This window comes from Athene noctua, chromosome 2 (genome assembly GCF_965140245.1).
Source record: "Athene noctua chromosome 2, bAthNoc1.hap1.1, whole genome shotgun sequence".
Lineage (NCBI taxonomy): Eukaryota > Metazoa > Chordata > Aves > Strigiformes > Strigidae > Athene > Athene noctua.
Window position 1 is genome coordinate 34,963,896 of NC_134038.1, and position 27,803 is coordinate 34,991,698.

The 27,803-nt window shown below is 35.3% G+C and overlaps 1 protein-coding gene across 4 annotated transcripts in view; it reads right to left on the bottom strand.

Annotated features, from left to right (window-relative positions):
- CRISPLD1 (cysteine rich secretory protein LCCL domain containing 1) overlaps nt 1–27,803 on the bottom strand; it is a 43,227-nt gene that overhangs the window by 7,630 nt on the left and 7,794 nt on the right. For all 4 annotated transcript variants that reach the window (XM_074898813.1, XM_074898814.1, XM_074898811.1 and 1 more), the window contains 11 exons: nt 12,459–12,577; nt 12,208–12,340; nt 10,605–10,720; nt 9,611–9,711; nt 8,312–8,491; nt 8,159–8,219; nt 7,967–8,033; nt 7,211–7,341; nt 4,381–4,424; nt 4,214–4,286; nt 2,001–2,076 (listed from right to left, as the gene is read on the bottom strand). In XM_074898813.1, the coding sequence (XP_074754914.1) occupies nt 2,001–2,076; nt 4,214–4,286; nt 4,381–4,424; nt 7,211–7,341; nt 7,967–8,033; nt 8,159–8,219; nt 8,312–8,491; nt 9,611–9,711; nt 10,605–10,720; nt 12,208–12,340; nt 12,459–12,577 (1,101 nt within the window). The remainder of the gene's footprint in view (nt 1–2,000; nt 2,077–4,213; nt 4,287–4,380; nt 4,425–7,210; nt 7,342–7,966; nt 8,034–8,158; nt 8,220–8,311; nt 8,492–9,610; nt 9,712–10,604; nt 10,721–12,207; nt 12,341–12,458; nt 12,578–27,803) is intronic.

A 27,803-nucleotide genomic window follows, 5' to 3' on the forward strand; every position in this document is an offset into this window, starting at 1 on the left:
ATATGATGTTTTTGAGAAAGTATTATCTGCTTTGAGCCTTCAAGAACTTCTCATTGACTTGGGAATCTTCATCTAAATGGAATCAGATTCCAGTACTGATGCCATAATATTTCTTACAAAAATATAATTCCTTAATACTATTACAATTATACTAATACAATTCCTTAATAATATTATGTCATACTGATCACACTTCATTGAACTGTTAAATGAACCTCCTATTAATTTAAGCAGAACAGGATTCCACACTTAGGTATGTCAAAAATTTCAGCATATTATTGGTATTTTAAATTAACAGCATGATGCCACTTTCTGGAAGTCTTTATTATCGATCTGGGTCTATAACTTTGATGAACTCACTCCAAAGGATATATAAGGTGGTAATTTTAAGTTAACATAAACATTTCATACAGCATTATATGACCCTGCTTTATTGCTGTGCTGTGAACCCACTGAAATTTGTTAGTATTTAACAGGTCATAGAATCTGAATACTAAGCTGCTTAATTAGTTTCCTTCTCCAGCTACTCAGCAAAATACCAAATATCTACCACAGCATAGCAGTACTCTGCAGAGGCATTTTAACCACCACAAGCATCTCTCCCTCACCATCACTGGACTATAGAACTATTTTCTCTACCATAGCAGAGACTTATGAATATTTTTGCACAAGTATTAAGGAAGATATTTCCATGTATGGTTAGTGAGACAAAAATTAATATGGCCAAAGTCCTCAGATGGTATGAAATTATACAGGTCCATCAAATTCTTTAGATAAAAGACCTTTGTTCTCTAGGACCCAAAAGGAAGTTAACTGTTTTTTGTAGAATTGCTCAATCAACACCCATAATGTAGAGTCACTACTGGTAAGAGACCATCTTTGAGAAAATGTTGTGGACTGTGAAAACAGCAGGGTAAATATAAACCTTAATCTCTTTAGAAATTCTTACAAGGCAACTGGAATGTGGTTAAGAACTTCTACCATATACACATCTAAGGCATGTCCATTAAAATGTAATTTTACCAAAAAATCTGCAAGTGAAAGAATTTGCAACTGAACTATTGTAGGCTCTCCTTCTCTCTATGAAAACGTTTGGTATTTTGGTACCTTGACAATCCAGGGACTAACAGCAACAACATAGGATAATCTCTATACAGGCAGGTGCTGCAAAATTATCTCCAACAGAGCTCAGGCAGTCACATTAGGCCTGACATGATTCAGTTCTTGAGAAGGTTTTTATTTTATTTCACAAATTAGGTCATATCGAAAAGTGCTTTAAAAGCACAGATATTGATAAAATGCTTGTCAACATGACACAATTCTGAAATTCCAGAAACAAGACTCAAAAAGCTTTAGACAAAATGAATTAACAAAAGTTGAAAGGTGGAGCCACCTCTTCAGCGCAAGACAGGAGGAAACTCTCTTTTTTCCTGGTTTCACAACAAAACAAAGCATTGTCATGTGGGAATTCTTAGCTACGAGTCCAGCAGGGACACAAAGCACTAAGGTGGCGATATGTTTGGGCCATATGAAGAATGAGTAATTTGTGTTTCTGTCTGCTGAGAATGACACATATATTCATACCATAATAGCTCTATTCAGAAAAGAAACTAATTGTAACATAAACTCAGAATAAGAGGTACTTTTGTTCTAAAAAGCAGAAGTTATGGTTGCATCAGGGTCTAAAGAGGAAGATTTTAAATGGGTATACACTGTCAATAGTGAATAAATCAGTGAGAATTTTGATTAAGAGTTGAAAATACAGGTCCAGACACTACTGAAGCCTACACTGAGTTTTCAAATAACATTCTGTATCTTCAGCAGCTGAGTACTTCTATCTTAAATGGAAGCCTCTGAAAAAGAACTTCTGAAAAGACTGTAAAAAATCGGCATATGAAGGAAAACTGGATATTTATATTATATCTTATTATCTTTACATTATAGCTTTTCATAGGATTTTACTTTTCATTATATAATGCAACATAAATCAGTATACTTACATCAGAATAAATTCGTGTTCCAATTACACGAGCATAGTGTGGATTTGCCTGCATACAGTTGCGTGGACAATACACCCTGAAATATCAAACATAAGCCACATACAGTTAAGAATGGTATGAGTATTACTGTATCATATTCAACATCAGCATTACTGAGTATTAATCAATTTGATGATGCATATGTATGTGTCTATACTGATACTAGAAGTGTCAGGTTTTGAAGTTCTGACAATATGGATGAAAGCATTGTTGATGTAAGTTGTGGTTCATAATAACAAATTTCAAGAGGTCTGGTCTTCTTCCCTTTGGATAAACAGAGAGTATTCTTGTTCAACGTATGTGAGGCCAGTAGCAAAGCCAGTGAGAAGAGAGGCTGTTCACTCTTATATTATTATCTGTTTCTACTGCATCCTATACAAACTGTACAGTTGAGTATCTTCTCAGGAGAGGCAGATCTGAGGACCTGCTATGATGCTGATGACCTAGTGATGTAAGCCAATTCAGCAACTTATAATGAGGGTAAGCGCTTGGCATCTGTGGCTAAAGTGAAAAACTTTGAAAAGTAATGAGATTCCTAGCTAATTCGAGATCAGAAAGCTACTGAAACAAAGACCGTCTTTATTCAACTACATTTTGCTAATATTTGAGAAAAACTCTCCCTGTGATTCATGCCTGCTATAACTCCAAAACGCACAGGAGAACTATGTGGGAAGCTAACAGCAGCACAGAAGGTGTCAAGCATCTTATTTGGTAATTGCAAGATGCTACAAGGAATAAGTGTTAGTTCTAGGTCTACTCTGAGCTGTTTCGTTTAAAAAATGGGTCATGCCCTAATGGTTTAAGAGCCACCCTACATGGGGCAGCCCTGGGCAAGCATTCTTCTCCGGTATCCTACCCACGCTCCAATCAATATTTGGCATGTCACACCACTGGGGCATGCTACAATCTTACCAGATGGGTAATCCAAACAGGCTGATGGAGCTCGGAAAGAGGTTTTTGTGTGAAGGAAGCAAGATGCCAAACACGTCTTTTGAAGACCTGGTGATTTATGATTAGGGCATGATTGTGCAATCAATGCCATAGCTGATTACTGCTGGTAACTCCTGAGACCACTTTTTCAGAATTAAGTTAAGAGCATGCACAGAACCTTGAATGAATTACTGCTGTTGTGAAGTTCCTTGTATTGACGCACCAGAATTAATCAGTAATTTTTAACCTTATTTTTATTTTTAAATTTTCTTAAAGACAGACCCTCTTTTTCTCTTAATGAAGCTAGTTTTAGTTTTTAATAATGAAGAAAGAAAGAAAAAGATAGAAGTATGTGATTGTACCCATCCATTCCTGCACTCCACTCCTTCACTTACTTCTCCACATCTTCCAGCTAGAAAGCCAGGAGTCATAGCCAAACACCAAACAAGTCCACAGACCCAAGTGCTACATGAAGGGATGTTTTCCTAGCAGTTCTGGCTTTGTACTTGCTTCCTGTATTGGCTGTAGGATTGCTATGAAAGTAATCCTGTGGATATCTCCAGCTTAGCTTGCGGTAAATCATGCTACAGTGTATTTACCTTTGACTCATCTATGGTTTTAAGAACTGTTACCAATTTCCTTCCTTAAAATACTGTGGCACAGGCTCCTTTCGAAGAGTTAAAACATAGACTTCAAAGAAATGGCACATATATATAAAGCTGTTAACTGTCCTGCAGACCACAATTTACCTTAACTGTATATATTTCAATTTTTTTGCAAACTTATTTGCTCACTCTATCCTCCAGAATTCTCAAACAAGTTGATAAATTCTATGATAAGCATCTGCATCATATCCTTTTATTGTATCCGTTTAACAGGCAAATAAATTGAAATTAAGTGTATTTTGCCCAAGGTGCAGAGACATAATAGTAGACAATAAAAAATAAAAATGTAATTTTCTCCGCAGTCTAACCTATGACAATTTCACTACGATTTGCCAAGGGGCCAAAAAAAGACCTTTATGGGCAAAAGAAAGTGAGAGTCTCCTAATGAAAAAGCCTGTAGATCATCTTTACTTACCTGGCCTTCTCACTTAGACCAAAGACTAAAATACCACTAAAACATTTCTGGCTTCACATTTACAGCTACTGTTGTCACCTCTATCAATGACAAGTACATGTAATTAGTCACTGACAGAAGATATGACAGCACTTTAAATTAATAAAACTCAGAAGAATTTTTACCTTGGACAGTGTGAGGCTGGCTTTTGAAATGGGCACAGTTGTTCCACTGTTGTTTCACAGGTAATAGCTTGAACTGAAAAAAGGAAAAGAGAAACAAATAAATGTGTGCTATTTAGAAAAAAACATGATTCAAAGTAGTACTGAGTTTGTAAGAAATAAATGCTAACCTGCTACTTTAGAGACAGTGAAGGAGTTAGCAGACTGGTATTTTCTGAAGAAGAAATAATAGAAATAGTCAGTAAATAATATATCTCAGTGATTTTTTTTAACTAGAAGAATTTTTATTAGAGAATCTAGAAATAAGCTTGAGACATTGTCCCCAATCAATTTTTACTCACTACACCCCCTTTCCCCAGCTGTGAATCTATTTATTGCAATGACACAATTACTTTGTTTGAATCTGTTTGAAAACCAGGAATGCATGTTAAACTCTTTCAGTAATCTAATTTGTTAAAAGAGTAAGTGTGTTAGGAACAAATTACACAATCTATTTTTCCCTCAAAATGTAGCAACTAAAATCTGTGGTTGCTCAGAAGCATCCATCTACCAGAAGATATCATTCAATTCCCCCTAAAGGTTCCTTCCTACAAACAGCTCTAACACTGGAAAGAGTTTCTCCTGGCAGCCTTTTTGAAAAATTTCATTAAATTTTACTTTTGGATCTTGTGCCTGTGTTAAATTACCACCAATATCACTAAAACCCCTGTATAACATGTAACAATCTGTTTTTCTTAGTAACTATGTAGTACCCAGATGTATCCATTTCCTGTTATAAAAAGTCAGGTATAAACATCCTATTGTTTACATGACAATTGATGAACATTTCTACTTTACTCCTTTTTATCTCCTATTTTCCTCTTTTAACTCACTGAATGCACCTCTGATTCTAGTATTTTTCATCTGTAAGAAAGAAGCTGATGATGCTTTTGGCACCCATAAAGTTATTTATGCCTTTAAAAAAACCCCAAGGAAATTATTCCCTATTCACCTTTGGAGTAAATTACTTCTGTGTGCTCCACAGCACTGCAGTTTGTATTCAGAAACTGCTCACTTGCATTGGTTTATTTAGCTGTATGGCCCACCAATTTCATATTTGCTCATTTATTGGATTTCAATTTGCTTTCACTGAGTTAGCTCATATTTCTATTGACCTAGCATTGTCAAATACTGATGTAGGAATAGTTAACTGTATTCTACTGTTGATTAGCTTGTTGAGATATTGTTAAAAAATTATATCCTATACTACAAAAATGCAACAGTTGAAAAACATCTGTATTAGCAATCCTGATTATAAATCCAAAGAGCTGAAGATGAGGAAGTTTGCTCTGTGTTGCACTGATATTCCCTTTCGTGTCTTTCTGTTTTGCAGTATGCACTAGAGGTGAGATGCACTTCATTTCATCTGTTCATTGAAGAAATATGTAATTTATGCAAGGCTCCATCTAGAGATTACAGGTGAGAGGAAGGTAGCTGCAAGGTATCCCCGGCCTTTTTGATGGGAATTTTGAAGGCTGAAACTTTGGTACATCATCTTTATTTATCCCAAAGACTTTGATTTATAGACTGACTTATAAAGATGCTGCCTGATCACAGTATGTTGTAAATTCATTTTTAAAAGTGATCTCCTAAATACTATAGGACATTAATGAAGAATTATGTCATCTGTGCACACACACAGCAGCAGGAGTTTCCTGAAATATACTTGCAGATAGGAAGGTACAGATCTGGTCGTTTAACATTCTTTTACCTATAAGGCATCTACATTTTTTACACAATATCCAAATCACAAAATCAAAACCAAAATGGCCATTACTGTTCAGCAATGATACCATTATCCATGCCCACAGCAAACAAAACAAAGTGTTAATACCTTGCCCAGAGGATAGGTGCTAAACACACTCTGTAGACTGGACACTCAGAGTTTTGTCTCATATGGCACAGAAACAGAGATTTCAAGTGATGGGAAAGCTATTCCTTCTATTCTGAAGATTTTCTACAGTTTTAACTACTCCTGCATTTGTAAGAAAGCTGACTCCTAATATTATTGATATAATCAAGATTAAATTCTCTGTCTCAAAGCATTTTAAAAAAGAGATATTTCTCTGTATCTCCATTTTTAGGGGGGGTAACTTAAACCACAATCATACGATCCAAAGAAAAGCTTGATATCAATGCCTTAAGTGCTACCCAGGTAGCCCAAATTACAGGTCATTGAACTTAGTCTACGTGGTCACTCTTTCTCTCTATCTTGCATTAGGTAAATCTGTTGAAAAGAGAAATGATGACAGGTGTCATAGCATGTGGCGTTCGTTGGCACAGCACAGAGTGAGAGTACAGCCTCTAATGATTACCTGTCTCCTCACCCTTGGGTTCATACCTGAGCCAAATGTATCACTCAGAAAAATTTTCTTTTCTTTCAGTTTGGTATTACTCCTACATTAACTGTTACACACATACTAACTATAGACAGAAATATGGACAACTCTGCAGCATACATTAAGATATAGTGAAGTGTAATTTGCAAATACTAATTACATTTTAGATTCAAACATACTGATGATGTCCTATCATTGGATAATTACATATGGAAACTGCCAAGTATTCTCCGCTTTTATGCAATGTTTTTCTGGTTTTTCTACTTTTCTACTTTGTACTAGTTTTCTACAATAAATACATACCCTTGCAAATGAATTAATTGAATAATCCAAATATTGAGATTATTTAACCATAAATACTAACTTACTGCCCAAGTGATTTTGTAAATTACTTCACCTTCTTTCACCTCATTATAGCACCACTTTTCTGTCCTCCATTAAAGACTGGCTAAAGTTTCAGAATGGATTCAATACCTGTATATCCACATGCCTTTTTATAGCATTTTCATATTCCTTATGTTAAGAAGTATGAACAAAACGTTATTACTGTGATATATGTTGTATGAAATAAAATGAAACGGGTGAAAAACTTTCCATACATTTTAATTTTAAGAAAACTTACCCAATTGACTGTATGCCATTTCTATAAGACTTGATAAAGTAATTTTTCCTTCCTTGCCTAGTGACATCAACCCAACCACCTTCATTGTCTAGGATGCCATAATGTATGGCAGCTTTACAAATACTGGATTGCTGAAAAACAGAGCAGGAAAAGCAGTTCCATGTCAGACAAAGCCACTATTTCACATTGTAATTTTTGTAATGTGAAAGAAACAGGTTTTAATTACAATGTGTCATTAAAAACTTGGTAGTCTATTAAGTTTGATGTAGTCTATGTAGGTATTATTTCAAACGAAGAAAACACCTCACTCAGAGATAAACTATACTCATTGCAGTATACCTGTTCACAGTAGCTGTTATTTCCTACACTGTTTTTCAGTTTTACAGAGAAAATTAGATATAATTTCAGCTAGCATTATGTTTACACAAGTAGGCCTACCTTACTGAAACTATTTGGGTAAGTGTATTTTTCCTTAAATTGCACCTTTGCATATTTACACACAAATATATGGACATGAAAATTCTATTTCTGTGCATGTATAAGAAGTATGAAGTACATTTGGACTGTATGTGCAGAATAGCAGATGCAAAACTCAGATCACCTGATGATATCTTAAACACTTGGTGTAGGCTTTTATTTTTGGTGAATATTGATTTCTTCAAAATCCATTCCTAATATGATTTTAACTAGTATTCCAACAGAAAAGATATTTCATTAACCATTCTAGTGGTACAAAAGCTAATTTAAAATATTTACCATTTCATAATGTACACTTCCAATAACTTTGGCTTTGCTATCCAAACAGCCAGCAGGACACTCATACCTAAGAAAATAAAATATAATTTGGTCTTAAATCCTGGGATTACAAAAAGGGAAAATATTCCACCTCACATACAAATATAGCCTTTTAGAATAATCTCAAAATGAAAACTGTAAAATTTACCATACCTATTGCAAGTTGTTCCTTTGCACTGATCTCTTAGCCTTACTTCACATGAAACAATCTGAGCTAAAACAAACAAAAAGCAATTTCACTTCAATGAATTTGATACTATACAATTCAAATTTGTTGACCACTTGCAAATCAGGTAAATTCCTTACACATTTGCTGTGTGCTTATTACTTCATTTTTCTCACTGTCATCAGTGCCTGTGGAGCCTGAGGGTGAGTGAGTTCTTGGCCGGCTTTGTGCTGTTGCATCCTGGGCTTTGGATCTCTGCCGTTCAATCTCATTGGTTTCCTCTTCTGGTTCGTGGGGAGAATAAGGCCTTTCTGAATCCTCTGTTTCAGAAAATGGGAAAAAAAAAAAACCATCTCTCAGGAAAAAAATCAGCGTTTGCGGAATATAAATCCCTTACCATGTTTCCGTAACATGCCTTTGTTCTCATAAAATGGTGGATGAATACAAGCAAGAAAGTAAGGCAAATATTCCATTGCTTTGTAAGACAAAGACCTCAAGATTAATAATACATCTCAAGTATGTTTCTGATGCTGACAAAAGGTAGACTTTTTCTAGCACGGGCAGCACAACTGAGGTATGCAAATGCTCTTAATACTCCTGTTTAAGTATCTTTATGCTATCATAAAACAAATAGAACAAATATGGTATTTCTATTATACATTGGAAGGGTTTTACCAAGCTCACAGATAACTTGTAATTGAAGAAGTTAATTTCATAAAAACATACACCTGAAAAGGAGGCCCTTCTATTCATACATAATGAAAGTATTTTTGAAATACCCATCACTGAATCTACTTTTTTTACTTAAGCAAGAACCATAAGAATAGTATTTGGGTAGACTGATGCAGCTTTTATGGTCCATGTGAACTTTCAAAAGTTATGAACAAAAATTACTAAATTACTTGTACACAGAGTAAAACAAAAAGAAATAGCAGCTTCATAATATGCTGTGTTTCAATGCAACAAAATATGAATACCATTACGAGAATTGTAAGACATTATTAATCATCCTAGCTAACATTTTGTTTAATTACTAATGTCTTCTAATCTTGTTCTTGATTTTTCTTACAGTAATGCACATAGCTATGTCAGAGATAATGTTTCCCTGTAAACAAAAGACTGCATAGACTTCCACTATAATTACAGAAAGGCATACAAATAGCACACAGCAACAGTCTACATCTTTGTGTACTAATGCCCTTAATCAGCACTTAAATCAGCATGAGTTCAGTATACTTCACCCCCTCACATGGGGCTTGGCCTCACGTATCATAAGTACATGATCTCAATCACCATAGTAAAGTAGGACACTATCAGGTCTCTGGGTACATGCATAATATATTCTGTTCCACTATGTTAAAGCACAGTGAGGAAAGAAAGCAAAAGAAAGGTTATATTTCTCTTCCAATTTACAATTGTACTGTTGAAATAGTACATACCTCTGTAACAAAGATTTTCTCTGCAGCCTCCTCCAAAACTAGGAGGACATGCGGAACAAGGGCGGCCAGGTTTATAAGGAGCATGACCCCACCAGTTACCCCTTTACATTTAGGAAAAAAAAAAAAGAGCAAAATATGCCTTATTAAATGAACATATTAACATTAAACAGCATTTAATATGTGGACAAATAAATTATGAAAACTAGTAGACACTTAGACCATAACATTGTTTTGGTATTCCCAAGAAACAAGTGATAGGATGAGAAAAATGGCCTCAAGTTGTGCCAGGGGAGGCTTAGACTGGATATTAGGAAAAACTTCTTCACTGAAAAGGGTTATCAAGCATTAGAACAGGCTGTCCAGGGAAGCAGTTGAGCCACCATACCATGAGGGATTTAAAAGACATGTAGATGTGGTGCTTGGGGACATGGTTTAGTGGTGGACTTGGCACTGTCAGGTATACAGTTGGATTCTATGATCATAAAGGTCTTTTCCAACCTAAGTGATTCTATGATTCTATACCAAATGCACGGGAAGTAATTGAAAAGTCCATTAAGAAAAAAGTGAAGTACTGACAGAAACTGCTGTAAAATCTTGTAAAGATTGGCGTAGCACCGTAAGACCAAATTCCTCAATTACATGAGAACAGGCTCTGCTCTCCTAAATGGAATATCCTATAGAATTTGATTTTAACCATGAGCTTCATGTTACACATTCCTTACAGTCACAATGGGGAGATACATTTATTTTTCAGATAAATATCACACTACCACAAAGATCTCTGATGTTGTGTGCTAAAACACAAGCCAGGAATCTGAAGCTCTAGAAAATCACAAGAGTATTTGTGCAGCCAAAGGCTGCCTTTGGAACAATGCTCTACTTTGTAACAGTACAAAAAATAGTAAACTCAGACTGACTTCCTTTCAGATTATTTCTTGGGTTATTATCAAGTATATTTTCCCCTCAAGATATTTTTGGATGTCAGCCTACTTACTTCGGAGAATAATTGCATACAAGATAGACTGCTTTTGGCCAAATCTGCCCCCAGATATTCATATTATGACATAAATTAATTGCACAACCGATTCTGCTACTTGTAGCCCAAACAACCTATGGAAAAGGAAAGAGAAAGACATGTGAAAACCAAAGCTGATCAATGTAAAATCAAAATTGTCTCCGAACTTCAACATATATAACTCAAATCACAAAAGTGATGTTATATTCCACTCTGTTATAAATGGGTTGAAGTGACCTAATTACGGGTCATTTGGTTATATCCTTACTAGAAGTAAGAAATATAAATATCCTTACTAGAATACTTGATGCAAAAGATACAGCTCTCATTTTATATAAATGGTCTTAGCATGTTTTTGAAAGTGTAGCAAAATATTTACAAAATATGATATGAAGAACTGATTCTTGGAGTTACAATTAATAGATATTCGTGAGTTAGAAGTTAGGTTCTTGTGCCTTGGAGTTCTGAGCACACCCTAAGGATGCAGAGGGGTTTAGATTGGTTAGACTGAGAGAACAGATACTTATCAGCAGTGAAAGGAAGAAACATAAATGATAAAACTATTCACACAAAAAACTCATACACCAGAAAGCCTCAGGTCATGGATTTTAAATGAATATGCTTTATTGTCACTGCAGTCTAAGGTGGGTGTGCTCCTTTACTCAACTGTTGAAACAATTTTCATTGCAGATCTCAAAATAATCTGAGAAACAAAGGCTGGAACGTCAAACAAGACAAATATGACAGGTGCTAAACTTGTATTAATTCAAGATAAGCCAACTATGCAGTTCCAGCAGGATTTAGTTGAAAGAGATAAGTACAGTGAAGAATTATCACCATAAAGAACAATATATATGCACTGTAGATCTCACATGTAATGGATGTGTGCTTTTACAGAAACAGTAAGAATATGGAGGAAATTCTGTCTTAAAATTAGATAAGATTGTAAATTGTAAACAGAAAATACATGTTTAAAAATTAAGCATTTTTTAGTTTTCTAATGTTATATTGAAAATTACATGAGGATTTTAGTATAATCTGATTCACCAAAACCACGATTGGTTCCCCTCTGCAAAAATCCAGGCTAGATACACAGATTTCAGAAATACCAAGTAAATTAGTTCTTACACAATTTCAAAATCTTGCTGAAGTTAAAGCAACATGTTAAAAACTGTTTTTTTGATCTGAGGAATCCACCTGAGAAAACATTTTTTTAGAAAAAAAATGCTTTTCTTCAGCATCTGATAGAAAGGACTAACAGCATACCAGCACAGAGAATAGGTTACGCAAAGTGCACTAAGCAGTAACAGTTTAACACTGCGGTTTGTGAGATTCTTCCTTAATCCTGTTAAGGAAGGGCTATTTATGAGGATAAAATCTGAAGACCTGCGTGACAACCCTACTCTATGTCACCAATACCCAATGCTTGTAACAATGGAGTCTAATAACAACAAGTCCCTTCTGTGTTTTAGTGCTATGATGCATACTGCAAGATTAGTATGTTCTGTATGTCATACAGCAACCTAACTGGAGGTCTTGATCACTTTCCCATAGCTGACAAAAACCAAACCCACCTACATACCTGTGTGTAATGTGTACAAACAGGACCAGAGCATCTGTAAGGACAATATGGGTTGCATTCATGAGGATGGGGATATGTGAAATCTCTCACTTCATCATACCATGCTTGGACATGAAATGTTGGAGGTCTGTACCTATGAAAGACAGCAGTAGTCTATTAGATCATTCACAAGTTTAGCTTCTATCATTCTTCTTTAAGCAAATTTTGTTAGATTTTAAAAAAACCTGACCACATATAGTATAAAACAGTACCTTCCCCAGTGTGCCCCCAAATTCTGTCCAATTGATGGAAGAAGGCTCGCAGGCCCATGCTCCCATAGACAGGTTTCAGCCCATGACTCTGCAGATCTCTCCAGTTCTGTGTCCCACGTCTGAAATTTCAGAGAAAAGAAAGGGACATCTTCTTAGAAATACTTTGTATGTATCTCATACTTTAAAAAAACGAGTCCATTTTTAAATTTCTGTTACCAGGGGACAGAAGGCTGCAGAAAAAAGTGAGACTTGACAACTGTACACCCCATTTGTGTTACGTAAGAAAGAAAAATGTTTTCACCCAGAGAAAAAAAAAATTAATCCCTTCACAGCATTCCCTTTAGAAAGCATGTGCAGCCATGCTGCAGTGAATAAAGCACAAATATGAAACTGAAAGGCTTAGTTCAACTGTCCAAGCTAAATTAAGTGCATTTTCTGTCTTGTGAGATTTTTTAGTAATAGGCACTTTTCTTAGCCAAAAGGGTATTATCCAACATACTTTCAACATAAGGCTTTATTTCCTCTAAACCAATAGTTTATCTGAAATGAAAGTGATTTTCTCTCCCTTTTCTATAATCAGCTTTTGTTGAAATAATACACAGTGCAAACACAAAATACAAAAACTAGAGTAAGGTGTCATTCATTGATTTTATGGCTAGGTTGGCAAAAAAGGAGGCATTCAGGTTAGTAAGAGGCATACTTAGGGTAAGGTAAAGAAAAAGATTATGAATTACTGTTCATCACAATTGTTCATCCCTATTTTTTATTCTTTAAGGGACGTGGAAAAATAGGTTTGAAGCTGAAAGGCAAATGCAAGTTTTTTTCTTTCAAAAGCATACTAAAACCTACTCTTCTTGAAAGAAATTATACCATACTGTGTATGCATAGCTTTTAGTGTGCTAAACTGGGGTTTGCTCAAAGTGGTCCAGCTTTTGCAAAGTATCCATACTGCTGCTTGACTTTTTAAATCTCCTGATAGTTCCAGAAATAGTTTCCAAATACCTTACTCTCTGATGTCATTGCTCAGGTTGGGAAATGGAAATATTTCCAGGAAGGAAACACATTTCTTAATAAAACCTCAATTGTTTCATCATAAATTCAGACTAAGTTTCTTAGAGTGAGATTGTATTATCTAAGTAACAGTATTTCCAACCCTAAATTTCCATGCAGACACTGGAGATCATGTCTACAAATTTTTGGCACAGATTAAAGGTAAAAATTTATTTAATACCACCAAAGAACACACAAATATAACAGCAAATTCCATGTGCTAGAATTTCTTTTTCTATTGTTTTTGACATGCAGTTTTCACCTTATTAATCAGATTACTCATTATAAACAAATATGTCCTTGGTTATGCAAGACCATGATTATGTAAAGACTAATATCAACTGAGTTTAATCCTAGGATCTCTATTCTTGATTGTCCTCTTCAGAAGTCTCAAATGCATTAAATTCCATTTTGTCTGTTGTTATTATTAATACCATCAGCAAGTAAAAAATTTGAAGGGTACATTCTGACTCCCAAAATGCAACATTTATTTTGACAGAGTTAGTCTAACGGTATAATAATGACAGAACAAAGCTTTTAACTTACATATGGATACAAAACCTACTGAATTTAAGAAACAGTAGGAACTTTCACCCTACTGAGCCAGTATTTCAATGTCATAAGCCATAGCATTCTTTAATCTCCGTAAAAAAATATTCAAATCTTAAACTAGGTTTTACATGACAGTTTGCATAAATCCCTTCCTCTTACCTTTCCTTGTCACATCATAAATAGTTCTATTGTACTCATTGTAGAAAACATAAAGATTAACACAATTCTTCCACATATATATTTTGTTCTTACAAATTGTAGTACAATTGCTTCATCATGCTACAATTCAATCATGAGACTGTAACCTTTTAAAATAAAAGCCACTACAGTTGTCTTTGTTGCATACATTGGACAACATTAAGTCAGCTCAATATCTTTTAATAGTAACTCCGAATGTGAACAAGTCATAAAGTTAACATATTTCTCAAATAATTGCTGTTAAGAATGGCTTTACCAACTGGATTCTGAAATACAGATTTAGAGTAAATTAGACTTAGGCTAGACCAAAATGTGGGCACCTGCTCACTTTTAGAACTTTCCACCTCCAAAGCCAGATAAATCTCATAGCTCTTATGAACCTCAGAAGGCCCCAATATATTCTCTTGTAAAGCATCCCCCCACATTTCTGACTCTTAAAACAGCACAATTAAAGGAATAGTACTGTTGTAGTGGATTTTTCTCCACATAAGTTTCAAAATATTTTATGCAACTATTTTAACTGAAATATTTATTTTTTTAAGAGCAGAGCTATTCAGTCAATAGTAGCTGCTTGAATCAATTCCTCAAGCTTGTGAAGTAGTTATCCTTAACAAGATTTCCATTTAAAGAGATGATAGCTATGCATGACAGAGCCATCCAGAACTCTGCAAGAATAGCTTTTTGATGAAAAACTTAAATTCATCGTTAATCATCCTGACAGACGAACACCCACACTCCAAAGTACTGTTGAGATTGGATATGGTCTTAAAAAAAATTTCCTTCTTCTTTAAATGTTTCTCTGCCTTCATCCACAGTATAAAATATTGGTTTTACTCCCCCCTGCTTGCCTAGCCAGAGATAAGCACACTTCTCAATTTCTAGGCCACAACCTTAGCTGCAGCAAAGAAATAATCTTCATGGCAGTGCAGAAGGGATGCAGTGAAGCTCTTTGCAGGAAGCATAGCACAGAAGACAGTATCAGAAATGAGAAGCTTGGGGTGTCACTGTATTTTTGCTCATTGCACAGTCATTCCTGACTCCAGAAAAGGTTGGTGTATGAGCCAGGGAGCCAAATCCACTCCCTTTAAGAAAGGGTTTATGTGTGTGAGATTATCTCAGGTAGGAATCGGTACAATTAATTAAGGGAAAAAGGTCCTATTTTAAGGCTCATTATGAGGATTACCTCACTCTATTTCTTTTTATGTTATAGAGATTACATCTGTCCCATTGGTGCTTTTCAGGGTTACTACTGTTTACTTACAGTACTTGCTACTGTTTATGGTGAAGTGAGCCTCATCGTAGTGCACTTTCCTTGGAGCAGCTTCATTTATGATTCTGCTCTAGAGTCCTCTAAGACTGTGGTACCATCAGCCTTCCTTGGTCACTGCCCTTCCATGTCAATCATAATGATAGGTCTAATGGCAGAAACTCCATAGAGTCATCAGTTTATGACATATATGAAAGAGGAACAGGAAGGAATGAAGTAATGGGGGCAGTAGAGCTCAACTAATAACTATTTTTGGCAGGTTTAATTGAAAGCCAATAAAAATAATTCTCCACTAGAGGATTAAAACAAAATTGGTTTTAACTGAAAATTTTTAATTTTCCTTCCTCTAGTCAGAATTTAAAAGTATTCTAGCTAACACTAACAGGTTAGAAAATTGTAATTTATTAGTATGTCAAAAAATAAGAAATCTTTAAAATGTACTAAGAAAGTTATATTTAGCCTAATGAGATACATGTTTTAATTAGCACAGTAAATTTTTATATATAAATATTTTTGTATCTTTATTCAGTTATCAACTGTTCTCTAAAACCAGTTTTAGCAATCTAATCTTCATAACACTGGAGAAAGAAAATGATTTTTTCAAACTTGAGTAATTTGTACTTCAGTACCTTTGTAAAATGTGATACTATCTCATGGGAATTTATCATATATCAGAATTTAAATACAAGCATTAAAAGACAGGTATCTTTTTATAAAAAATACACTACAAAATTTCACAGCATATATTTCATAAAATCATTAATTTTAAGTTTAATCACTAAAATTTTGTTGAAAAGTGATGAATGGTGACAGTTTTATGACAAAAGCAATCAGAAATCTTAAATAGTTGCTGCTATGTAAGGGTTGAATTCACCCAATCATACTGCATAACCCAGACACACAATAGGTTGATCAATCAACTTCAACATGTTGTGAGACAAGAATCAGATATCAAAAAACCTGCATACATATGTATTTTGGGTTTGCAGCAAATGATGTGACATGTCTTGTTTTTCTGCCCAGTGCACGTACCACACAATGAAGTCACTTCAGAAGAGCCAGCTGTTCAGGAAATTCTCTCTGTGTGCCATAGAAGAAAGGACTCATTCATTTGTTCCTCAACCTTTAACATCTAAACCTCTTATTTTTACAGCCATATATAAAAATCACCTGGCATGGATATCATGCACATATACGTAACATAGTTTGTTGTCAAAAAATGCTGCCTATTATCCTGCCAGGCAATGTTTAGCTTGATCCAGGGGTTTTTTGGATGAGAAGAGATCATGAAAAAATATCAAACTACAGTAGAACTTCACATTTCTGCTTCTTCATCAAGACTATGTTTGAGTTCAAATGTGCTCAAATATACGATGACTACTGTTGTTAATGGAGACAGTTATTTCAAAGCTACTTCGGGTATCTCAGTGCCAAATTGCAGTCCACAGCATGGAGGTACACTGAGAAGATCATTAGGATATAGCTTAATTTCTTCGCCACTTCAATTATTTAAGTATTGTTTTGGAGTGTGATGAAGTATCAAAAGCATTACATATTCATATGTAAAAAATCTGTCAAGCGTAAATGGCAAATAGGAAACAATCTCTTTAATTGCAGTATTTATCATCCAACTATCTCATTTTCTCATCAAAGTCACTGCTTCCTGAAGTGTCTGTAATAGCAGTTAAAATTAAAATAAAAGCTCTCGTCAAATTTCTGAAATATTCTGGAAGAAATGACCCAAGGTCCCATTTCCAAAGCATTTCCTAGATAACCAAGTCACTTTCTTGATTGCCAGAGACTTTCAAAGGAAGAAAGGGAATAAAACACCAGTAACATCCTAAAGCCAGTGAAAAAAAGGCAGAAGGGATTAGAAGTCACAGTTACTTGGGTCTCCAACCCCCACCAAGACAAAAGCAATACAAAGCAACTCCAAATCAATGTAGAAATGCACAGGTACAGAATTTCTGAAAACAAAAACTTGTAAAAGAAATCTGACAGGCTGAAATCTCATATCACAGCACATGTAGTGTAAATTAGCTTAAAGGTATTTTTAAAGGTCATTTCTACAGTTAAATGTAGTTGGAACATAAACAATTCAAAAGGTTTTCTACTGCTTTGTGAACAGGCCTAATCATTGCTTCAGAGACTGAATCAAGAACAGGAAGAAGATGCTTTATGTTAGTGATGCCACCTTGATTTTTGTCCTCTCTTCCGGTAGTTAAAATAGGAGATCCAACTTTCCCTCCTAAATCAATTATTCTGATTGAAGTTATATGAAGAAAATAGTGTATGTTAATTATAAGGGTTAAAAGACTGTTGAAGTATTTTCATACCAACCCAGTCAGATTAGCTCTAAATATAAAGCATTTCATTGTATTTGTTCTGTGTTTGCTCAGTTAGCAGGCTAAATGAAACAAACATGTAAAACAATCTGTGTAAGTATATAAAACCTACCTCCTTACTGGAATAGGAGTTTTATTCTTGTTCTTAATACCATTCCCTTGTTTCAATTACAGGATAGCAAGCTTTTAGCTTTAAACTATGAGAGCATCTTCAATAGCATTCTATCAAAGAAAGATATATACATATGTTTTCACGCTTTGTTTCATAAAATTCAAAAGACTTTTATTCTCCCAGTGTTCCCTTCCTCCTTAAAGCAATGAAGAAAAAAGATGAAGGCAGGAAAGCAGATGTATAAGGAAAGGTTTCCAAAAACACATAAAAATGTCCATTCAGAGCAATTTACACAATGAAGAACTTCAAAGAAATATAGAACTCATTAGTGAATCTTCAAAAAGCCAAGGTGCTTGGCATTAAAAAAAAAAAAAAAAAAAAAAAAAAAAAAAGCCAGAATAAAAATGGAAGAATATGAAGAGTCACAGGAACATAGGTATTTTACATCCTACCAGAAGCAGGCATTTCTCATACATTACCCACAACGTCATCAGTGATATTAAAATATGGCTACTGAAATATATACTGAGCTGACATAGTTCTGATGCTTTAAACTTAATTCAAAAATTTCTTCCACAACATTCATCATCATCAGCTGGTATTTCACATATTTAAACTAAGGACACTTCTAAAACAACTGAACTCTTTGAAACAATTGATAACCGAAAAAGTTTAAAAGAAATCTCTGCCTACGTATAGACAAGGATCCTTTTGCTTGATGAAGGCTGAATAAGCCTTTCAAACACCATTACACTTAAAAATACAGGAAGTTGTTTCTTTTCATAAAAAGGTTGACTTTGGAAATGTAGGTGTGTGTGGTACCTGATTCCTCATCCACAAGTTCCCTCATTCATTCTCTGACGCAACCAGGTTTCAATGACTTAGCACTATCAAATTTCTTTGGTAAATATGGGGTACTGATGGGAGCACAGGAAGATGGAATTGCAACTAGGCAGCTGATTCCCAGGTCTGACAAGCATTTGTTACTATATGCAAGGTAACTCAACCTGTTTATCAAGAAAAAGTATTGCTCACATTTGGAAAACTACATGCGGTCTACCTTTTGGATAAGGGATCATCATCAGGGTTGGCTTTCTACATTGAGATAGAGAGAGAAGTAGACACCGAATGTATCATCACCTAGTCAGCAACACAAATCTACTTGAAGCCATCCCTTTTGTTTCACACAACTGTTAGAGTAGCAACAAGTGTAAAAGGAGTTGCTAGCATGTCTTAAATTGAAAAATGTCCTTCTACTTTCCAAATCTTGCAATTTTTTACTTCCAAGACATCATCCAGTGATACTATTTAGAAAGAGCAAAAGATGTTACCTAGAAATGGGAATACACAGTGCTACTGCAAAGATGGGAGAAACTAAAGAGGTTTTCTGCCCTCTCGTCCATCAGTACTCATGATATTAAAGTGCTTGTATCTACCAAGTTATGTACCGCTCTTTCCCTCCCTCTCATGTAGAGCAAGTCCACATCTGCACCTGGCTTCAGAAATGCATGCTGTACTTTTCTGCTTTGGACATAAGAGAAGAAAAATTTTCAAGATGGCCTTTGGTTCAGTATTTTCTAACTTTCTGCATACATAAATAATTGTGCACCAAAGCTACAGGAAACAATGAGTGACCCCCTTTGAAATTTGGAATTTAAGTTTGTGAAAACTTGATCCCATTATCTTACCTCTTTTCTATTTATACTTAGGCACTGAATCCCTCCTAATTTAATCTTTGACATATAACTGTATGTAACAAATTAAATTCTTTACAGCTACAGTCTGCAGGCTTTATCTTAAAGGTCATGTACAAGGCTTTTACAAGTCATGCACCCGTTTTACAAGTTTATGGACCCAGCCTTAACTAGAGACAGTATTATCTTATATTCCAATCTGTATCTGATGTTTCACCTTTTTTAATTAGATTTTTTTCCAAATCTGCTTTCACGATGGACTATATAATTAAAAAAAAAAAAACAAACCAAACTATTTTAATTAAGCTACAGATGATGCTATCACCACAAGTCTACATTTGTTTTGTGAGCATACAGGTATACATGTTCTGATTCAGCTAATTTAGACATCTGGTACATTAAATGGTGCTAACAGTGAAAGGGGCTTGGGTACTGTAATGTTGAGAGCCATTGGCTGGATTGTTGAGTACACACATATTCCTGAAGACCAGTGACTTTGGACATCTAGGTTCTAATGAAGGCAAAAATGATGTCCCTTCCTCCCTATTATTGCCTACTGGCCTAGTTCCAAGTGATGAACAGATTCATTAACCCAACCCTTCCTCTATAGAAACAGACCATGTTTTCATTATTCTGATGTTGGGGTTTGTTGGTTGTTTTTTTTTTTTTTGGTAGCGTTCACAAGAGCTTGTCTGTGTTTTGTTGAATAAAATGAAAAACTGAAACACTGGGCTTTTACTTCAGTAACAGATTACTGAAAGGTAGGGTCGTGATGTTGTTCCTAACTTCAGAGATGCTCACTGTGCTTCAGTTTTTGATGCAAAAATTTCCAAATTCAGAAGGAGAGGATCAAAAAGCAAAAAAACAGGCATAGGTAATATTGAGCTTACTGATATTCAAGATCAACATCCTACAAGGCAGACTTCCTCAACCAAGTGCTTATTCAATACTTAATCAAGATACTATATTGATTAAGCTTTTAATGTTGCCAAAAGTACTCTTCCTAAAATCCCTAGGTCATGCAAACATGACTGAGTTCTCATGTAATACTCCTCTCTGTGACAATCTTTTCTTTTCATGAAACATCCACATATCTTTCTCTGTAGCCACCCAAGACGACTTGTCTTTCTCTGTAGAAAGTTACCACTTCCCTTTTACTCTTGCATCCTCCTGTGTGACAGAAACGGTCTACATGAACTTCTCATGTATCATTGCCGTGAAGCATGTTCCTCCCATGCTATAATTTATCCACACACAAAACCCCTTAGTTCAAAGCTCAGTACTGCTCTAGACTTGATTTAATCATCTACTCTGGATAGTGTATCACTGGCAAGTTGGCATGGTCTAGCTCAGATGCTTCTGCTGTCCAAAACAATATATCCACAGTAAAACCGCTATTTCAAACTTTTATTTGAGCACTATATACAGCAGAAGCATTGGTTAAGCTTCCAGCTCCTGCAAGAATCTACTTTACAGTAAGATAAGAAAACATTTAGCTCTACTTCAGCCTTAGAGTCTCAGTAGGGTTGTATACTTGATCTAAGTGTTTTCCTGTTTCAACTCTGGAAAACAACTTGCATATTATCTGAATATCATGATTATTTATGCTATTTCTCCTGCATTTCTTAGAGTTCACACAGATCTACTACCTAAAACATTCCCTTTTATGAAGCCAGCAGTCAGGAAACAATGCTAGTCTTTTACACTGGGTTGCAATACCACAACTGAACTCAAAGTAGGTTAGTTGGTTTTTTGTTGTTTGTTTGTTTTGTGTTTTTTTTTTTTAAATTTAGATCAGGAATGTGCTTTTCAAATTAAAATCCTGATCACTCCACTTACTGCATATGACAGAGTACTCTTGGAGTAAAAATTGGATCCTTGCCAGAAAAATGCCAGGATTTGTGCTCCAGGAGTACATCTAACACTTTGCATTTGTTTATGGGTATTCAGTCCACATAGATTAGACCTAGTTTGAAGTAAAAACCCCTGAAATGCAGACAGCAGGAATGTCAGGTCCTCAGCACCAATTCTTTTGCTCTGCAAACCTGCTCCTATTGCACCATGACACTTGCCAGCAAAGGCATTGCCTTCATCAGTACCCTGTTAAAACCTAGTGCACCATCAAAGACATTCACACAGATACGGCACTATCAGCTTTTTCCAAACGTTGCACATAAACTAGACTAGTTGAAGCTAAAACTCCAGTGGCAGATTAAATGGAATGGTAGTAGGAGATACTGGCTCCAGTTGCCAACTCTTCTTCTGTCCCAGAAGGTTACAAGTTTTGCAGCGAGGATGTTGCCTGAAATATGGATCTGACTACTTCTGGTTTACGGTATATCACATTAAAATAAACCACAACTAACACCAGTTTAACTTTACAGACTGGACTACAAATTGTGGTATTTAACCTCTGTCAACATAGGATTCAAGTAGTGTGTAGATGGAAACCAGTGTTCTGCTTATGGAAGAGCTGATGTTTCAGTGATGATACCACATCTTAAATTACAACTCATCAACAGCCAAACTAATCACATGGGGTGGGACTAACCTACATCTGAGCTAATTATCTGAATTACCTCTGCAGTTACATAGACAAATAAGCATCTGTAGAGGGAGATAATTTTAGCTACCCACCTTTAATTGAGATAAACTGTGCCGCAAATTCTCATTTTTCTCTAATACTAATTATAAAGGAGACTGGCTCAATTGCAGACATCCACACGACAGACACCAAAAGCTCCGTGCGATGAATCCCACCATTTGTGTTGTGTGAGCGTTAAATCAAGAGTACCTTCTCACCTAAGGCAGACCAGCACCAGTGAGTTCACCAATTATACCAACCGATATTGCAACAGAACTGGCAAGCCCAGTAGCTCAAAAAATGTTTTCCAGTGAAATAATAAAAAAAATAGAGCGATAAAATTTTAATTGGAGAGACTTTCATATACATAGGAAGGCAGGAAAAAATCATATGGAAAGGGACTATATGGAAAGGAAAAAAGAGCTAAAATTTAAGCTCAGTAAAGATGGAAAAGTAAGTACAGTGGGCACCACTGAAAGTAAACATTTACCATGGCATAGTATAAATACCTCATTGCTGTATACATTCTAAATATAGGGAGAGAGTGGTAAAGTAAATACCACAGTACAGTATGGGTATTTATTTACTTTTTAATAGAATCCACTGTATTCTTTAAAACTAATGACACTGAGAAGGAAAAAAAGGAAAGATGAAATGTAGAATGAGAAATGCCATGAGCAAATAAGCTAGAAATACAGTTAAGAACTAGAAATCAGCTGCATGACACCAGCACAGAATGACAGAAAGATACAGCTGAAAATAACATCAAGAGAACTGATCTCACATGTAGTCTATCTAGCCTCTTCCACTGAGCCAGAATCAAATATATGCCATATTATCCACATTTTTTAACTTAAAACTAATAACAGTAGTTTCAGAATAATATTTAGGGTCATTTTCTTCGGGAGTTTTACGACTGTAAGCATAAAGAGGATTTCCTTGGTATGCAACCTAAACCTCCTGCCCTGCAATGCCAGCTGATATTATTATTGCCAAGAAAAAAGAACTCTCTCTTTCCTGTAACAACCTTTATTTCCCACATTAAACAAATTCAGTTGCTTCATTCCTTCAGTCTTCCTCATAAAGCATACATTCTGTGTTTATAGTAAATGCCATTAATCTCTCTTATTCTCTGTAGATCAGCTAGACCATTCTTTAAAAATGATCAAAACTGGACATTGCATTTTAGACAAGGTCTCCCCAGTTTCACACAGAGAAGTCTCATTTGAAAGACTGCTGCCTCATATTATTTTTTAATCCACTGCAACTCCTTCATCTTTTTATTGCAATGTTACCTCTACATTTTATTCCTTGTATTTTACCTGTTTGATTTCTTCCTTATTCCATACCTTGCAGCTAAATATCATCATGTTGATTCCAGGCCAGTACTTCCACTTGTCAAATTCTTCCAATTTTGATTGTGTTCTCTAGAACAACCCCAAGTTCTGCCCATGTTAATGTATTCTGCAGTTCTTAAGTATATTCGTTGCTCACACAAGTCATAAGCTAAGTGCTTAACCATAAAGGGGCAGGCTCCAACAGTATCAACACCTTCAATCCTTTGCCAGTTTAAAAGGGAGCTTCTGTCAATTTTCTCTCACAAAAATATTGCGTGGAGAGTGTCAAGAACTTTCCAGAGTCAGAAATATGACACCTACTATTTCCCTCTGATACACTATGCTGGTTAATTACTGGGCCACAAAAAAAGTAAAATAGACTGGTTTGACATGATCTCTTCTTGATGAGCAGACATTGGCAGTTTTCAATGGCTTGGCTTTCAGTTACACTTAGGTGAGGCATCTTCATCCACACCAAGGCTGCTGAAGGAAGTCCATTGAAACTAACAATAATTAGCACATCTGAAAAGTCAGTAACTTGCACGCAACTGAGATGATTATCTTCAGTCATTTGAGTTTGAAAAAAACGTGGTCTCTGTACTAGCCCAAGGTCCCTTACAGTATACAGCAGTGACCACAAAAACTCAGGAGTACTGAAGCACCAAGACAACCCTCCCTGAAAATACAAAACCAACCATATTAACTACTACTGATATATCCTTTAAGCACAAACAAAGAGGATAGCTGAAATTGTTAAACTTTCCACTACCAAGAAAGTTAAGGAACCCATTTTCTGTTGGAAAACCTGTTTAGAAACAAAATGGTAAGGACCTCACATGCTACCATGTGGTAGGCTGGAGTTTATAGAGCTTAAACTGGGCAAAGATCCCCGAATAGACCTTGAGGTTTCAGCTACTCTTTGGAAAACGGTAAAAGGCAGGAAAACTGTGGCTTTTGCCTGGAAACAGGAAAGCAGTATGAGGCCAAAAATATTGTTCCTGAACACTGAATAAATTGCACCAATATTTAGAAGTATCTCCCTATTACAGTTTCATGTGTTTGAGCTTTTTATGTTCAAAAAGTAAAACCAGGAATAGGAACCAGCAGACATGACTAATCACATTTAATTCTGTGTGTACTCTAAGCACATTAAAAAAAACTTGCTGGAATATTCAGCTTTCCAAGGTGTTCTGAAACAGTACATTTATTTTGCTACTTTTTAAAAGCAGTACATAAAGACTTTCTGTTCAAACATAACTAAAAATCATCTATTCACCTCTATATGTTGACATGAATGGAAGAGAAGCAACAGAGTAAAGGCTGATCTTGATTTCTGCATTTTGTCCATTATCCAAGCATGAATTACACACATTTATTAAAATAATATTCATAAATATTTATAGCTAATCACAAATTAACTAGAGCACAGGTCCATACCTCAAACCCTAGTAGTGATTACCACCATAAATTAGCTTTAACTGATTGCTTTCATACAGGAGTTTTAAAGATGCTACAAAATTTCCTGGACTTAGAACAGGAATTAGCCACAGTATCTCATGTATGTGCCACAGTGAATGCTTTTAAAAGATGACCACTGTGATCTGACATGAGTGAATTGAACTTGCTGCCAGAGAGCACCCATTGATCATCTATGACTTGGCACTAATGTTACAAATATGTTTAAATAGAATCTAAAAAAAAGAGTTGGAAAATGTATTGAAAAAGTTCTTGACCCCTTGGAGATCCAACAGGGAATTCAGGGCAAATATACTGTGATATGTATCAGGCAGGCAAAATTCTGGATTTAATGAGCAGTCTCATTTCAAGGAACTGTTATCTTCACAAAAAAGTAAAAATTATCCCTCTCTATAGGGACAGAAGATCAGTCTCCCTAATGACTCATGCTTTTCTAATGATGCTAAATCTAAGGTTGAGGAGTGTATTTATAGATAATAGGATAAATTCGTATCTAGCATTTCAACGAAATTATGTTAAGAAATATTTTTTTTTAATTAAAAAAAATCTTAAATTAAAGAAGATTCTCAGGCCAGGCTACATGGAGTTACTTTTATAAATCTCATTGATTCTTTCTGTGTTCAGTTTGTATTTTGTATTTAAGCTCCGATTCTGCTACTACTAATTAATTTTTATCTTTTTTTTTTTTTTTTTTTAATATGGGGGATGAAGAAGTTTTCTGACAGAAAAATAAAAGAAGAACAGTGTCTTATTAATTATTTTATTTTGGGAAGGTTCCCTTAAACTTTGAGACAGTAAGCCTTCCTGCTACTTTCCACTTTCAGTTTCTTTACTTGGAGTTGCTTAGTTGTTGTTGGCATTACATCAATAAAAGTCATACCGTGGACTTATCCACTTGCTTTCTTGGCCACTTCACATTGCATAATCCTTTGGTAAAAGTGCCAGAGAGAATGAGAGGGTAAGTCAACGTCACTGTGTTCTCTGATGCAGTGTCAGTAGCCTTTGAGCACAGGCAAATGAGCTGTGGCACTTCCACCAATCTTTGAAGTAGAGCAGAAAAGTGGAAAAGTAGAGAGAAAGCAGGCAGGTTCAATCTGAAAAAAGCTGCTCTGTTCTTGGCACCCAAAGTGCTCTCCAGCCACAAACCAAAGTCCTCTGCTCAAAAGGAATGGGAATTGTTTTTAACTAAGCATCCCTGATGAGTTTTGGCATGATAGATAAACTAGAGACATGAAAAAGTTTTCTCAGAAAGGTCTAGGAAATTTAACGGGACACTTCTATTCAGCACAGAAAAAATCACCAAAATGTGCAAGTCCACTACGAGGCCTTCCTTTATGTTTCCTAATGCTGTTTCAATTCTCTTGAATTATACTACAGACAAAAATCTCAGCTGGGAGCTGACAGATACACAAAAGAAAGAGAAACTGCACATTCAGACTTATTGAGATCATAGGATCTAAAACCATCACAAAATAGCCAAAAATTTGTTTCAATCCCTATTCACTCACTATGATGACACAATGTTTTACTATTACGCATGCAAGAGTTCTATCTGCTAGTGGGTTCATATGACCCAAAGTCCAGTGACTTAAATACAGCAGGAATTTGCTTGGAGAAAATTTAAGAAAAAATTAAATGAGAAATATTTACAGTCATTCTTAATTTTCTTCTTTTGAAGTCTTCATGAAGTTACTGAAATGGAGAGGCAAACCTTCAGGCCTCCCAAAATATAAGGCCCCACAGGTATTACAAGGCAGTCATGGTTTTGAAAGGAATTATATGGTATCATCAGCACTTTCAACACATCACTATCAAGGTTTTCAAACTAAGACCTTCAGAGGTATTATACCAAGACAAAGTAAGATTAAATATACTTTTTTTCCCCTGTGAACAAAAATATGGATCCAATACTGCTGCCAGACACATATCCATAACTGTCCCTAAGAACCATGCAGCTATAAATATATTATTCTAATTTTATTTCCTTCACAAGGTTTGCAAAATAAAACTTTACAGAAGCAAGGTGCAGGCTTTTCAATAACATCCCTAGAATTCATCAGCAGGATCTGGCCAAAAGAAGACTAAAAATAATTAAGTAAGTAAAGACTTCCTTGCTGCAGAGGACACTGATGTTCTCCAACTACAGTAATTACAAAGTACAATGTGTGGCTAGGTGCCAAGAAATACCAGGTTCAAATGCATTGCTATCTATCAAGCTGGAAACCTAAACACTCTTTAGTATGGCAAAGGCACCTGCATGGAACGAGGATCTCACATCTCATTTGGGAAAATATGTATGAAATCAAGGAATGAATACTAAAGAATGGTTTTAAAATAGAATGCATTATGAATTCATTAATCAAAATTCTTTTGTAAATTTTATCCTTGGTAGGTCCTCTTATTTTGCAGAGTACCACTGTTTGTTTATTTGGAATATAAAAGAACTAACAACTTCCACTATCCAAATAATAATGACTATTCTTAAAGTGTTGAACATGATAACAATGAAAAAAAATCTCAGCTTTCATTAATATGTTCAGATTTATTAAGGTGCAACATTGCAAATAAAATTATTGGGGGAAAATAGTCAACATTGCAAATAAAATTATTGGGGGAAAATAGTTTTTGCAAATTCAGTCCATGATACACAAATAATGCTTACAAAAAAAGATCAAGAGGTTAGGAAGTTGTAGGGTTATGGTGCCTAAAACAAGTTTTTCAAGTTTTATT